Consider the following 17000-nt stretch of genomic DNA (forward strand, 5'->3'; position numbering starts at 1 on the left):
TGTATGCTTTGCTATATAGTCTGACTGCCTGCCTACATGCCATGCATGCATGCTGTGTATAAATATTGCCAAAAGTCAAAAGCTAAAGAAAAACGTTTGATTTAGTTTCAAATTTTACCGTTAGTCTATTTTAGTTATTACAATTTTCCTCAAATACATATTTCAAGGTATTTAGATTTTTGTATTTTTTTTTCATTTTTTTGTTGTATTTTAACTGAATATAAACCTCTAGGGTTAAATCAAAAATGGATTGCAGTTTTCTATATGTATTTTTTGTTTTTTATTTTACCTCATGTTGAGTTTTGAAAAGGAAATAATAAACTAGATTTTTTCAATAAATTTTCATTTAATTTGTAAGTTTTCTTTAGCTATTTTTTGCTGGCATTTAAAAGGCATCTTTAGTTTGTTATTTTTTCAGTTTTGTGCTAAAAAGCTGTGATTAATTTTAACTAGTTTAATTTCAATTTAACAGACTAGGGGGTCCTTTGAGTTTAACGTAAATGAGAGTAAGTATAAAATAAATAGATACATAGATACATATGAATGTATTTGTTTGCAAATTAATGTGCGAAAAATGCTGAAAATGTTTGTGAAATAAATTGTAGTATTTTACAAAGAAGAAGCTTTTTTAGTAAAATTCATTTCCCTAATGTGTTTTCACAGAACTTTTAACTTATTTTTACAAAATACAACTTTTTGTATTAGAAATATTTGTTTTCACTAATAAGCATTCTATACTAGAAAAAGCTTTTTTTCAACAAAAAGCCTTTTTTATTAAAAAAAATCTATTTATTGCAAAAAAAACTTTCCGAACATTTAAAACATGTCTTAAGTTGCTTTGTTTCACAAAATCGTTTTCTTTTTGGAAAAAGTTCCTATTAGCAAGATAAAAACCAATTTTCTATTAAAAAAGCTTTCTTTATAAGAAAACTTTTTAAAACATTTTAAACATGTTTTTTGTTGCTTGTTCTGTAGAAAACTTTTTCTTTTTGAAAAATATTTTTTCTTCAGAAAAGCTATTTCCTTATAAACAAAAGCTTTTTTTTACTATAAAAAGCTTTCTTCACAAATAATTTTCTATAGAAACAATTTTTGGAATAATAACATTTTAAAACAATTTTCTCAAAAAAGTATCACAAGAAAACTATTTTCTCAAAAAAGTATCACAAGAGAACTATTTAATTCGAAAAAGCTTTTTTATAAAAAAAAGCTTTTCTATTTTTAAAATATCTTTTTCTCAAAAAAAATTTAAATAATTATAACAAATAAAAATTAAATATTAAAAAAAAAACTTTTTTTTACAAAAATATATTTTCTATTGAAAAAGCTTTTTTTAAACTTAAATTCTTTCATTTCAATAGAATCTAAAGGAATTTTTTGAAGATTTAGTTTTTTCAATAAAATTATTTTACTATTGGAAAGTGGTTGTTCAAAAAAAGCTTTTTATTAAATAAAAAACATGTTCTCCAAGAAAAAGCTTTTCTTAGGAAAAAAGTAAAAAAGCTTTTTAAAATTTATTTAAAAAGAAAACTTCTATTATTAGAAAAAGCTTTTTTCAAAAAACTCTTTCTACCAAAAAAGCTTTTCCCATATAAAAAGCTTTGAGTTTAAGCTTTTGAAATTTCATATAAACAGATAAAAAGCTATTTATATCTGAAACTAAATTTTATTATTATCCAATAACAATTGTTTTTATATCCCTAATTTGTCTCTTAATTTGGTCCCTAATATTAAATTTGGAATTTTAAAACTTTCAACTCATTGTTCATTCAGTTTTGTTTTTCACCAAACCAACGACACAAGTGACACAAAGCACAACAAGATTTTCTTGTTTTTAAAAAAAATTATTGTCATGTAGTAATATGACAGTTGTTACTAAAACCTTAGACACAACGAAAATAAAGAAAAAACCTAGTAAGTGTTTGCCATGACCGAGGCCGACCAAATAATACCCTTCACCAGTTATTATTTAAATTGTTGAATATCTTGTTGAAGGGGTACGATTGTATGCGTAAAATTGGACCGATTGTAACAATTTTGAATAAGTTTCATTATTGAGAGAATTCACTATCATATCTCTAAAGATTCACAAGAATTCAGATTTTTCCAAGGTAACGAAAGAAGTTGATGTTGGCCTTTTTAATTGAAAAATTTGCGTCTTAAATCTCTTTTAGACTCAATGATGAGTGTAGTATTCTTCAAGCTGATATATAAGCGATCATGAAAGCATCAAAATGGTTAAGGTACTCTGTCTATATCTAACTGAGATATCAGAATATTTACTGATAGTCCAACTGCTATTAAATCCCTTATAGATGTGTTTTCCATCTCAAAACTTTTACCCGAAAGCAAAAAGTTTCTTAAAGTGATGGCGAAACATTTAAATATTAACCTTGTATGGGTTAAAGGACACGGGACCACATATGGCAGTAATATTGCCAAAAGTTGCAACCACGTTGCGCGAACTAGAAATATATCAGTTCCACAACCTGCAACAGAAAAACAAATCATAGACATGTTTGATTCTAAGGCTCAGGATCGTTGGTCAAGTGGTTACATGTGCTCGATAACAAAAGTGTTAAGGGCTCATATGGACCCACATAGAACTTTTTATATCTCGATTATTTTTGGCCACTGTAAATTTGGACATCATGGCAAACGTATTGATCTTATATAATGACTTGAAATGGCTCGAAATCGAACTCTAGGTGCGACCTTCTTCAATTACCCATCGGATCTATATTTCGATAGATCAATTAGAATAACTTATTGGCATTTTTGAATTAAGGGCTCATATGGACCCACATATTTTTATCTAGTATCTCGTATTGATCTTGTATAATGACTTGATATGGCTCGAAATCGAATCCTATATTGCGATAGATCAATTACTACTTATTGGCATTTGTGAATTTGTCACTTCAAGTGACATATCTGTCATTCAGTGTTTCATCTCTCTTCTTTCCTTCTGTCACTTCTATCTTTCTTTGTTCTTGGTTCGAAAGAAGAGTATGTTTCAAAATTTCGACCTTTAGCGTACGCACAAGGTTTACATGGACACACAGACGAATATATGAAAAAAACGGACAGACGGACATAGCTAAATCGACTAAGAAAATTAAAGAGTGTTGGACAAATAAAATACCGTTTATAACAGCTTTAAATATGTTTCATCCTGGGGCCAAAGAAGATGTCATGTTAAAAATTGCAACCTGTAGCGTGCACTCAAGGTTTACATTGACACACAGACGGACAGATAGACAAAAAAAGACTTAAAGTTATTCTAAGCCGATTGGTATACTTTACAATGAGTGTTGGACAGACGGAAATTCACGGGGAGTGGTGTGGGGAGAGGGGAACGATAAAATTCACCCCCTCCCCAAAAAAACCGAAAGTTTTTCATACAAAATATACAAATGCGGAAAAGGGAAAAATAAAAACAACAACTCGAGCTGGATCCGCGGCTGGTGTAGGACCAATATTTTTGATTGTTACAAACATTAGCTTAAACGCTAAAGCTTACCATTATAATGTAGGGTATGCTAATCATATATATATATATTTTAGTTTTTGCTTTCGTTTGTTTTTAAATCATAAAAAATAATAAAGTTTTAAAAAATATATATATAAAGTTTTTTCACTACTACTTACATCCATGTTGGTACACCCTGGAGCCCCTGAACTGTGGACACATTTAACGCAATGCTGGCCATGATTATAAATGTTGTCGTTGTCGTAATCCACAATGAAAAATGTTTCCTTTTAAGAAATTCCATTTTTAACTTTATTATTTTGTTTGTGTGACGAGAACGGGGGGGATTTTTTTTTATTCTGCAAAATTTTAGGTTGTCAGCAGAGAGAAGTTTATGTCAGTGTGTTTGTGATGTTATGGCGACGTCTTAAGTAATTTTTAAATATGGCAATTTTTGAGCCAGAAAACCAAATAAGAAAATCCCAAGACCAGACGCACTTTTTTTCTTGTTCACAGATATTACGTCTGTTACAGTTGGTTGCCAAAAATAAAAATTAAATGTAAATATTTTACACTAGTTGTTGGACCAACAATTTTGTTTTGCTGCAGTTGCTGCTGCGACTGCTGCGTTTGCTGTTGTTGATGTTATTTTTTTTTTGTTCTCAACACGGACATCCGCTTATGACCACAATCACATATTATAGTTTCCGTTTATTTGTTGTTGGTGTTATGTTGCTGTTATGTTTGTTCTTTTTATTTTGCTCTCTGCTGCTGCTACGTTTAAGTTTTTGTTTTTAACAATTTACAGTTAGTAGAGAGAGAGGGAGAGAGGGAGGGAGATGTAGTGTAAGAGCCACAGATCATAAAATATTATTAATCACTATGGTACGTTTCTTGAGTTTATTTGTAGGATTTTTCAGCTTTAACTGTGTATAAAAAATGATTGGTTATTATTTACTTCAAACTTTTTACTTTTTTTCTTTTGTTATTATTGTTGTTGCTGTCCATTTCTGTGCTTTTCTTTTGATATTTTGTGGTTATTTGAAATAATTTTTCATTTTCATCTTTAGGTTTTTTTTTTATTATTATTATTTTTTTATTTGTTTTTTATTTGGTTTGTTACTGTTGTTGTTGTTTTTGTTTTTTATCTGTATTTGTCGTTTTATTGTTTAATGGACATTTTTATTTCCTGTTTTGTTTACTAATGAGATTTTATTATGTTGGCTTTTCTTTCCCTCTGCTATTTGTTTGCGTTTTAAGTTTAAGAGTCTCATAGGTTTTGTTGTATTAAGTTCTGTAAATAGTTGAAAAAAAATTGAATAAAAAAAGTGAAAAAAAGTTTAAATCACTTAAAGAAAATACAATAAAAAATAAGCTAATTATTAAGTGTTATTAGTTCTAAATAGTAAGTAAACAATAAGAACAATAATAATAAAGTAAACAAGTTTTGTAATTTGTTTTTAAACTATATATTAAGATAAAGTTGTTATTAAAGATGTTCAAGTCTATATTAATAGTTTCCTGTAAAATGTATGTGTGTGTGAAGTTAAATTCGAATTTAACTAGCAAAGACACAAACCAGATTTGTTAACAGTGCTCATTTTGCAGCTAACAGAGCGCTGTTAATCAGTTAACAGAATATTATAATTGAATTAGAAGATCGAAAACTGACCATTTTGGAAGCAGGATGAAGGTTCCACACATCCAACTATATGGAAATGGTGGTCCAAAGGCTACTTAATGGAACTGTGCGTGAAATATATCTGTATTCATAGCAAACATACTTAAACATTGAACTTTGTTTACCAATATTCTGGACAGGATTACTGGAACTGAGTGAAAGTTACACATGTCCCAGTATATGTAAATGGTAGTCCTAGGGATATGTCATGGATCCGCATTAGTGGAATATCTGAAATAATCCTGGATTGCCTTATTTAATTAACCTTTTTTTGAAAAATTCTTTAGAGGATTAGTGGAACTGGGTGGAAGTTACACATATATCACTATATGGAAATTTTAGTCTAAGGGGTACCTAATGGAACTATGTAAGTTAGATATCTGAAATAATCATGGGACTCCCACAGAATAAAATTTAGTTTTCTTTAAAAAATAGTACATTTTTTGAAAATTTCTGGAGAGGATTAATGGAACTGAGTGGAAGTTACATATATCCCACTATATGGAAATTTTAGCTTAAGGGATACCTTATGGAACTATATCGGTAAAATATCTGAAATAATCGTGGGACTCCCACAGAATAAAATTTTATTTTGTCTGAAAAATAGTACATTTTTTGAATATTTCTGGAGAGGATTAATCGAACTGAGTGGAAGTTACATATATCCCACTATATGGAAAATTTAGTTTAAGGGATACCTTATGGAACTATATAGGTAAAATATCTGAAATAATCGTGGGACTCCCACAGAATAAAATTTAGTTTTCTTTAAAAAATAGTACATTTTTTGAAAATTTCTGGAGAGGATAAATGAAACTGAGTGGAAGTTACATATATCTTACTATATGGAAAATTTAGTTTAAGGGATACCTTATGGAACTATGTAGGTAAAATATCTGAAATAATCGTGGGACTCCCACAGAATAAAATTTAGTTTTCTTTAAAAAATAGTACATTTTTTGAAAATTTCTGGAGAGGATTAATGGAACTGAGTGGAAGTTACATATATCCCACTATAAGGAAATGTTAGTCTAAGAAGTACCTAATGGAACTGTATAGGTTAAATATCTGAAATAATCGTGGGACTCCCACAGAATAAAATTTAGTTTTCTTTAAAAAAAGTAAATTTTTTGAAAATTTCTGGAGAGGATAAATGGAACTGAGTTGCTGTTACATATATCCCACTATATGGAAAATTTAGTTTAAGGGATACCTTATGGAACTATGTAGGTAAAATATCTGAAATAATCGTGGGACTTCCACAGAATAATGAAATTTGATTTTGTTTGAAAAATAGTACATTTTTTGCTATTTTTCAGACAAAATCAAATTTCGTTCTGTGGGAGTCCCACGATTATTTCAGATATTTAACCTATATAGTTCCATTACGTACCTCTTAGACTAAAATTTGCATATAGTGGGATATATGTAACTTCCACTCAGTTCCATTAATCCTCTCCAGAAATTTTCAAAAAATGTATTATTTTTTAAAGAAAACTAAATTTTATTCTGTGGGAGTCCCACGATTATTTCAGATATTTAACCTATACAGTTCCATTAGGTACTTCTTAGACTAACATGTCCTTATAGTGGGATATATGTAACTTCCACTCAGTTCCATTAATCCTCTCCAGAAATTTTCAAAAAATGTACTATTTTTTAAAGAAAACTAAATTTTATTCTGTGGGAGTCCCACGATTATTTCAGATATTTTACCTACATAGTTCCATAAGGTATCCCTTAAACTAAATTTTCCATATAGTAAGATATATGTAACTTCCACTCAGTTTCATTTATCCTCTCCAGAAATTTTCAAAAAATTTACTATTTTTTAAAGAAAACTAAATTTTATACTGTGGGGGTCCCACGATTATTTCAGATATCTAACCTATATAGTTCCATTAGGTACCTCTTAGACTAAAATTTGCGTATAGTGGGATATATGTAACTTCCACTCAGCTCCATTAATCCTCTCCAGAAATATTCAAAAAATTTACTATTTTTCAGACAAAATAAAATTTTATTCTGTGGGAGTCCCACGATTATTTCAGATATTTTACCTATATAGTTCCATAAGGTATCCCTTAAACTAAATTTTCCATATAGTGGGATATATGTAACTTCCACTCAGTTCGATTAATCCTCTCCAGAAATATTCAAAAAATGTACTATTTTTCAGACAAAATAAAATTTTATTCTGTGGGAGTCCCACGATTATTTCAGATATTTTACCGATATAGTTCCATAAGGTATCCCTTAAGCTAAAATTTCTATATAGTGGGATATATGTAACTTCCACTCAGTTCCATTAATCCTCTCCAGAAATTTTCAAAAAATGTACTATTTTTTAAAGAAAACTAAATTTTATTCTGTGGGAGTCCCATGATTATTTCAGATATCTAACTTACATAGTTCCATTAGGTACCCCTTAGACTAAAATTTCCATATAGTGATATATGTGTAACTTCCACCCAGTTCCACTAATCCTCTAAAGAATTTTTCAAAAAAAGGTTAATTAAATAAGGCAATCCAGGATTATTTCAGATATTCCACTAATGCGGATCCATGACATATCCCTAGGACTACCATTTACATATACTGGGACATGTGTAACTTTCACTCAGTTCCAGTAATCCTGTCCAGAATATTGGTAAACAAAGTTCAATGTTTAAGTATGTTTGCTATGAATACAGATATATTTCACGCACAGTTCCATTAAGTAGCCTTTGGACCACCATTTCCATATAGTTGGATGTGTGGAACCTTCATCCTGCTTCCAAAATGGTCAGTTTTCGATCTTCTAATTCAATTATAATATTCTGTTAACTGATTAACAGCGCTCTGTTAGCTGCAAAATGAGCACTGTTAACAAATCTGGTTTGTGTCTTTGCTAGTTAAATTCGAATTTAACTTCACACACACAAAATGTATTATCTAGAATATTTGACTTTACTTTTACGAAATTTCAATCGATTTAAACAATAAATATTTGAAATATTTTAAATCGTTTAAAAACTAACATATATGTGTACAGAGGGAAAAAGAAATATACACGTCTGGTATCAAATTGACAACAAAGTGTTTATTATTTTTTAATAACACATGTTGCCAAAGTATAAACGTACGTACGACAACACTATGTTATGTTGACAACGCAATGTTGTTAACACTACAACAGATTGTTTGTCAATAGTGAGCTTATCACGTTTGTTAACATAACATTTAGATTTCAATAACGAATTGATGCTATATTGACAACGTTGCGTTATCAACATTATATAGTAATATCCTACGTATGTATATACGGATGTTATAAACAAATTATAAACACTTTGGTGTCAATTTGGAACTGTTCTACTACGGTTATAGGCGATCTCCATGTAGTGTTATATTCTAGATCGAGTTATAAACATCCTTAGCTCATAAAGTGTTGACTGTGGTCTTAGCGAAAATTTGGGCAAAGGAAGATATAAAAGCTCACTTTTTTCTCTTCAACTAGCGCAAAATGAGCGGCTATCCTAGATAAGAAGCTAACTTGGGCCCTTTCCAGAATATCAAAAGCTTTTACGGCTATTGCTTTATGATGGGGTATATAAACTATGTTCCCTGTTGCTTAAAGGTTGTTGGGCACAGACAACATCTGATAAATGTTAAAAAATCTTCTGCTGTTCTCTTTACCGGGGGTGATCTAAGAACAACTTCCTCAAAGGCAAAGTTTGCAATGTTCAACTGCCTTTCATTAGATCTCTTAGACAAACAAATGTCAATATAAGATTAAGTTTAACTGATAAATGAAATACTTGTTTCAAGAATCATATCAAAATCATTAATTAATCTTGCAGAGTATCCCTAATGTCATTGATTACTGTCTCCCAACGCCTGAGACAAATCAACATCTCTTAGAATACTCAAGAATATAGATGGATCCAAGTTAACGAAAGAAGTTGATGGTGACATCTTTATTGAAAAATTTAAGCCTACAAATCTCTTTTAGACTCATGATGGGTATAGTATTCTTCAAACTTAAACGTAAGCGATCAAAAAAGCGTTGAATTGGTTAAAGGACTATCGGATATCTGACTAAGATTTCAAAATATATTCTTATAGTCAAACTGCTATTACATCCCTAATAGAAGAGTTTTCAACTTCTAAACTTGTCAATGAAAGTTAAAAGTATTTCAAAAAGATGGAGAAACTTTGAAGCCTTAATCTCATTTGGGTTAAATTTGGGTTAAATGACAATAATATTTGTCGACACTTTGACAAAAGTTAGAACTACGTTAGGTGAACTAAAAATGGACCAGTTCTGTGGAATTCCAAACAAATCATAAACATCTAGAATTCTAAGACACAGGATCGTTGGTCGAGTGGGTACGCGAGCTCGATAGCAAGAGTGTTGTGGACTCATCTTTAAAAACTACAATTAGTTAATCTTCTATTGGCCATAACCGGTCTCTGTAAATTTAGAAACAATGATGAAGCATGATCAGTTATTCATATAATAACAACTCCCGATTTTGTCATAATGAAAATGAAGATGAGAGCGTAGTCCATCTTCTCTATTACTGCCCACCCCTGAAAATGACTGGAAGTTTAGCTCTAGAAATGACCCACTTTAATGATCTATCGGAATGTTCAATTAGAACGACTTATTACTTTAGTCTGGACGTAATCTTCATACTTCGTCTCTATTTCAATGACATATCTCTCTTTTTATGCTTTTTCTCTCTTTTTCATTAATGTCACTTCTATCTCTCTTTCCATTGTCTCAATTCTTTTATTTTCATACAGGAATTCTTACATAAAGATCAACTTTGGATCCAACTTATGCTGTACTTGGCAACCTGACACTACCATTTTACCTAATTTTAAGATAGATAGCTATCTAATCACTAGATCTTGCAAAGTCATAATGCATGATTCATTAATGTTCAATTTTAATGCCGCTATAAATCGTATATGTATAAAACATGATCAGCATGGCCTGGTTCACACTTAGTAACTGTTTTTTGAGAAACTTTTGATTTTTGTTTGTGAGAGAAAGAAATATCAACCATCTCTTTCTCTCACACACAAACTTAAAAGTTTCTCAACAAAAGTTTCCTAGTGTGAACTAGGTCTTTTCTGCTGAAATTTTGCCTGCTAACATGTACCGGTAGCAATTGATTCTTTTAAAGAGAAAAGTAGACAAAAAATGTCTATAAAATGAAAATTTTGTCGAAAATAGTGGAATGTTAAGAATGAATCGATGTAGTAGACAGAAATTGTCTTAATACGTTTTTGTTGTGAAAACCGTTAGTTGTCAGAAATACTTATGTTCAAAGTTGTGACCAATGATTTTCCTTTAAAATTTGCATTTGTTTTATTTTGTCACTTTGTCGATACTAGTTCTAGAGAACTTTAGAACTACTTCTTTGGAAGTGTAGAGGAGCCACTCTTGTTCTGTGGAATGATTGCGGTACCAGTTCTTTTTTCAATGATGTTTCGTTTGATTTTGTCACTCCCGCAACTGGTTCTAGACAACTTTACATCTAATTCTTTGGAAAGGTTTAGGAGCCCCACTTATTCTGTAAAATCATTCTGATACCAGTTCTTTTATCAACTAGTTCTTGAAGACTTTAGAAGAGTTAATTTTTCAGCGATTTTCGTTGTACTAATTGGAACTTAGTTGAGTCGTTAGTTGATGAAATATTAATAAAGGAGATATAAAACTGACATTGTTAATTAACCCTTTCACGTATAAGGAACACTGGTGTCCCAAGATTTCTTTTTACATTTTTCTTAATTCAGAACGTTATTTTGAGTTCACAGCTACATTAAATAGTTATTTGCAAAGAAAATTACGTTATTTTTTTTTTTAAAGGATAATATCCTGCAATATCCTTCGAAAATACTTATTTCATTATTCATCAAAAATGATCATTGCACCTCAAAATAAACTGTGGTTAAGTTATATTCATAAAAAGTCCAGCGGTTTAGTTTTGTGCGTGAAATGTTGTCATGCATCCCCAGTAGCTAGTTATGCAATGTATCAATTTCTTTAGTACTTAGTCCTTATTGAAAATCAATCTTCAAAACACTTTTAGAAACATTTGCTCACCTAAAAATTTAAATATTCCACAATAATGATTAAACTCCAAGGATTTAAACTAAAATTTTGTTTCTAATGAATTTTCACCAAATTTTTTTTATAAAAATATATTTTTGAAAAAAAATTCTCAGATTTTTTTTATATTTTTTCTCTTATAAAATTTCCAAATACAATTTTTTTTTAAATTTTATAAAACTCTCGTTTTCTTAATTATTTAAAAATTCACATAGATATTTTGTGAATTTCAGCAAAATTAGCTCTTAATAAAAATTTATTTGGAAAAACAATTTTCACTTAAATTTTTTTTACATAAAAATGTGTTGTATTTTTCTTTAATAAGATTTGCAAATAAAATATTTTCTTAATTATCTAAAATTTTTATTTTTTTTTTATTTTATGTTTAAAATTTTTTATTATTTATTAAATTTGTTGTTCACTAATATTTCTCAAAAAGCTTTTATTTCTAAATATTTTTTTTTTGGATCAAGCAAAATGCTATTTACATATATATTTTTTTCACTGTAAATATTATTATATTTTCAAATCATTATTATCAATATTCTTTCTCTTTCAATTGCAATATCACACTGATATTTTCATCTGCTCACAAAATTTTCGCACAATAACGTACGCGTGGGAAAATTCGAAGATTTTCCACTAACAACAAAAAACTACGTAAAATAGTAACAACAATTTCGTTACTTTTTACTTCGTACGCGTTAACACCCGACTTCGTTAAAGGTTGAATAGGTACTAAATAAAAAAACACAATTCTCTCTCTCTTACAACCATGCTTCTCTCTCTATGTCTTTTTTGTTTTTTTTTTTTTTTTTGTTGTAACCATGTTTGAGAGTATGTTCGTGTTGTGTACCTGTGAAAATGTGTGTTTGATAAACATTATAGAAAATCCACCCTAATTGCATTTGGACCTTAAGTTTGATCTCAAAGAATAAACTTCAGCTTTTCTTTTTTGAAACTATAGGAATTTTTATTTTTGTTTTAGAGTTTAATCATTACAATTTTTTTTGTAACAATTATGACTTGTAAAAAAAAAACAGAACAGACATGTGGACGATTATTTAAGAATATTTATTTAAAGTGGAGTAAGTAGACTATTGTAGGATGTCATACCTTGGTTTAGTGCAGGTGCAGAAGAAAAGGTGATATTCTGTTTTGTTGTTTATTGAAAAACACGGTTAAACTGTGAGCAATAGAACTGAAGTAGAACTGAACTAGAACTGAACTAGAACTGAACTAGAACTGAACTAGAACTGAACTAGAACTGAACTAGAACTGAACTAGAACTGAACTAGAACTGATCTAGAACTGAACTAGAACTGAACTAGAACTGAACTAGAACTGAACTAGAACTGAACTAGAACTGAACTAGAACTGAACTAGAACGGATTTAGAATTGACCTGGAACTGAACTAGAACTAAACTAGAACTGTACAAAAACTGAACAAGGAGTGAAATAGATATGTACTAGAATTTGACTATAATATTTTTTGATACATTAATTGATGAAATTAATTTATATTGTCCCTCTTTAATTCCTATTTAACCACTGACACTTGTTTTTCTTTTTGTCAGTATTTATTCAATCTTTTTCTCTGGTGACTAGTGTGAGTTTAACCACAATGAAATTTATTTCGTTACAAAACCAAATTGTTTCATTATATATATTTTTTCAGTTGTAAGTTTTATCTTAATTATCTTTTGTTTTACATTTTTTTGTCAAATCATCTCTTACACAGTTTTCCAATTAGTTGGTTAGTTGGTGTCTTTTTTATTGAATTTTTTTTGCCTTAACTTTCTTTTACAAGTTGGTTTTTATTTGAGGTTTGTGTTTTTGTGTGTATTTGTTTTCTTTCTACCCAAAGAAAATTCATTTATTTTTTTCGAGTTGTTTTTATCTAATATAATAAATCGTTTATTTACAAAAATTTACATATTTTCTTACCAATAAAAATATTGTGTTATTTTTTTTTATTTTCCAACACTCAAAACTCATTGAAAGATTTCTTAATGAAATTGAATGAAAGAAGAATCAAACAAACGCACACACACACTTTTTTAAGATAAAGCTACAATTTGAAAATCAATTTTAACATTTTGTTGAACAAGGTGTATGTAGTATGAGTAGTAGATAAATTGATTTTATCAGATATATATTTTTCTTTTATTTTTTTTCTTATAACCAGTAATTTAACAATATTTATTATCAAATATTGGCTTTAGACGTTTTTATTAGATTTTATGAATTTGTAATGCAAATTTCTTTATGGTCTTTTAATGAAGGCTTTTGAGGTTTGTAAATATTGGTAATGAAAGAGAGAAGTCGAAACATAAACGTTCAATAAAGAAAATTAATTGAAAAAGTATCAATTTTAAAATAACAAAAAATAAATAAAATGCAAATAAATTAAATAATTCTTTTATTTTTATAAATTGAGGTATTAAGTAACTGAATTTATAAATAAATAATAAATAAATTAATTTTGTATTTAAATGAAAATATATAGCAGGCAATAGTATTTTTATTAATTAAAAGCTCAATGAATAAGGGTTTCAAATGAGCTTAATATTTCAACAACAAAAAGTGGAACTGAACTGGAGATAAACTAAAACTGAACTAGAACTGAACTAGATCTGAACTAGAACTGAACTTGAACTGAAATAGAACTGAACTAGAACTGAACTAGAACTGAACTAAAACTGAACTAGAACTGATCTAGAACTGAACTAGAACTGAACTAGAACTGAACTAGAACTGAACTAGAACTGAACTAGAACTGAACTAGAACTGAACTAGAACTGAACTAGAACTGAACTAGAACTGAACTAGAACTGAACTAGAACTGAACTAGAACTGAACTAGAACTGAACTAGAACTGAACTAGAACTGAACTAGAACTAAATTAAAACTAAACTGGAACTAAAGTAGAACTGTATAGTAGCCACCATCTGAGCTATTGTCTCTACTATATTTTCAATTTTCTTGACTATAGTCTCTAGTCTCTACTATCGTCTACTAAAGTCTGGACTATAATCTGTACAAATCTATAGTCTCAGTAATAGTTTGGACTATAGTTTCCACTGTTGTCAGGACTAATACAATCTCTCTTATCTAAGTAGTTTAAATCAACTTAAAGGACTGATTTTTTTGTTTTATCCTTAAACATTTTTAATAATTTATTTTTATTTTACTCAGTTGAATAATTCTTCTTTAAAGTCCCATCACAACATCTTACTAAATCATTTAATGTCTGTTCACTTATCGTAAATCATAATTTTTACATCATAAAAATTTTAAATAAAATTTCAAAAACTATATTTTTTTCTCAAAGATCAAACATGAAATTTTTTTAGTTTTAATTTACAAAAAAAATCTTTTAATAATCCAGAAAATTGTTTCTATAAATTAAATAGCATCTAGAGACTTAATAAAAACAAATTTTTAACAACCACTTAAAGTTTGAGAAAAACTACAAAAAATTATAAATATTTTTTTTTTAAATTGACAATATTTTATGTTTAACTTTGTTGTTGTTGTTGGACTCATGTGCCAGACGTTGTTGCAATGCAATACAAAAAGAGTTTCTTTTTAATTTTCTTTTTTATGTTTGTAAAGTTAATAAATTTGTTTAAAATATTTTTGGTTTGTGTGTCCAAGACATGAGTCTAAGATTTTTATGTGTTTTTCTTTTTTTTCTTTCTTTATTTTCCTTTTAGTGATCTTTTGACTTTTGGACAAGTGTTTAGTTTATGTGATTTTAAAAGATTTATCGTAAATAAATTTTAAATAGAAAAAAATATATTATTCACTCATGTAATATCATCATCATCGGCTAACAGAGAGACCTGATTGTAAATGTTGTAAACATTTTGTTTTACTTGATTTTTTATCTCTTTTTTAATAAATTTTTATGAACATCAGACAAGTTTAGTGTTTCAGTAATAATTTTTGTAGTTCAAAAATTATGTTCACAACTCTTGGACCACGGTCATTTTATGTTTTGAGTCAAATTTATGATTTAAAAAGAATTTTGAAGGATAAAGTTATAAAGAAATTTTAATTGAATTGTAATAGAAAACTACCGAATGTAGAAAGAATAGAATAGTCTGGACTATAGCCTTTACTATAGTCTGGACTATAGCCTTTACTATAGTCTGGACTATAGCCTTTACTATAGTTTGGACTATCGCCTTTGCTATAGTCTGGACTATAGTTTTTGCTAACGTCTGGACTATAGTTTTTGCTATAGTCTGGACTATAGTTTTTGCTATAGTCTGGACTATAGTCTTTTCTATAGTCTGGACAATAGTCTTTACTTTAGTCTGGACTATAGCCTTTACTATGGTTTGGACTATAGCCTTTGCTATAGTCTGAACAACATTCTCTACTATAGTCTGGACTACAGTCTTTACTATAGTCTGAACTATAGTCTGCACTATAGTCTGGACTATAGTCTGGACTATAGTCTTTACTATAGTCTGGACTATAGTCTTTACTTTAGTCTGAACTACATTCTGGACTATAGTCTTTACTATAGTCTTAACTACATTCTGGACTATAGTCTTTAATATAGTCTGGACTACAGTCTTTACTATAGTCTGGACAACAGTCTCTACTATAGTCTGGACTACAGTCTGGACTATAGTCTGGACAACAGTCTCTACCATAGTCTGAACTACAGTCTGGACTATAGTCTGGACAACAGTCTCTACTATAGTCTGAACTACAGTCTGGACTACAGTCTTTACTATAGTCTGGACTATAATCTTTACTATAGTCTGGACTATAGTCTTTACTATAGTCTGGACTATAGTCGTTAATATATTCTGGACTATAGTCTTTACTATAGTCTGGACTATAGTCTGGATTATAATCTGGACTGTAGTCTGAACTATAGTCTGGACAATAGTCTTTACTATAGTCTGGACTATAGTCTTTGCTATAGTCTGGACTATAGTCTTTACTATAGTCTTTACTATAGTCTGGACTATAGCCTTTACTATAATCTGGACTATAGTATTTAGAGTATTTAATCTAGACAATAATCCAGACTATACATTAAACTTAACAATCTTTGCCTAATCCTTTAATGATTGCATTCTGTTTGCCTTAAGCTTAAAATTTCCTTATGCCTCCTTTAAAAATAATATTACTATATAAACAACTATTTTGCCCACATTGTTATATATTTAATTTATACAATCGGTTTTATTAAGTGTTTTTATTTCATATGAAATTTCATTGTTAAAAAGGGGATTAACTTAAGTGCTGCCACACGCAACATGAGTAAGAGCAACACAAGTAAGGAGTAGGAAAAGTTAAAACTATAATCCGTTTGAATTGAAAATAAACACAGACACAAAAGGTAAATATGTATAAGGTAAATAATATTAACCATTTTAGCGACTACATAGTATGTAACCTTAAGACATAAAGTTTGTAAGAAAATTTATGTATTTTCTTCAATTGTTAAAAAATAAATTAGACCAGATTTATGTCTTAGTCTAGTATAAAGCCTGGCGTATAGTCTAGTCTATAGTCTAGTATAAAGCCTGGCCTATAGTCTAGTCTATAGTCTGGTCCATAGTCTAGTCTATAGTCTAGTCTATAGTCTAGTATATAGTCTATCTATAGTTTAGTCTATAGTCTAGTCTACAGTCTAGTCTATAGTCTAGCCTATAGTCTAGTCTATAGTCTAGTCTATAGTCTAGTCTATAGTCTAGTCTATAGTCTAGTC

The 17000-nt window shown here is 29.2% G+C and overlaps 1 protein-coding gene across 4 annotated transcripts in view; it reads right to left on the reverse strand.

Annotated features, from left to right (window-relative positions):
• Positions 1 to 17000, reverse strand: part of LOC124420761 (protein Wnt-5-like) — a 128123-nt gene that overhangs the window by 61124 nt on the left and 49999 nt on the right. For 3 of the 4 annotated variants that reach the window (XM_046954856.1, XM_046954855.1, XM_046954853.1), the window contains one exon: positions 3652 to 4766. In XM_046954856.1, coding sequence (XP_046810812.1) covers positions 3652 to 3776 — 125 coding nt within the window. In that variant the 5' untranslated portion in view covers positions 3777 to 4766. Of the gene's footprint in view, positions 1 to 3651; positions 4767 to 11253; positions 11314 to 17000 lie in introns of those variants that run through there. The other variant, XM_046954857.1, reaches the window with a different exon arrangement.

Source organism: Lucilia cuprina, chromosome 6 (genome assembly GCF_022045245.1).
Source record: "Lucilia cuprina isolate Lc7/37 chromosome 6, ASM2204524v1, whole genome shotgun sequence".
Classification (NCBI taxonomy): domain Eukaryota; kingdom Metazoa; phylum Arthropoda; class Insecta; order Diptera; family Calliphoridae; genus Lucilia; species Lucilia cuprina.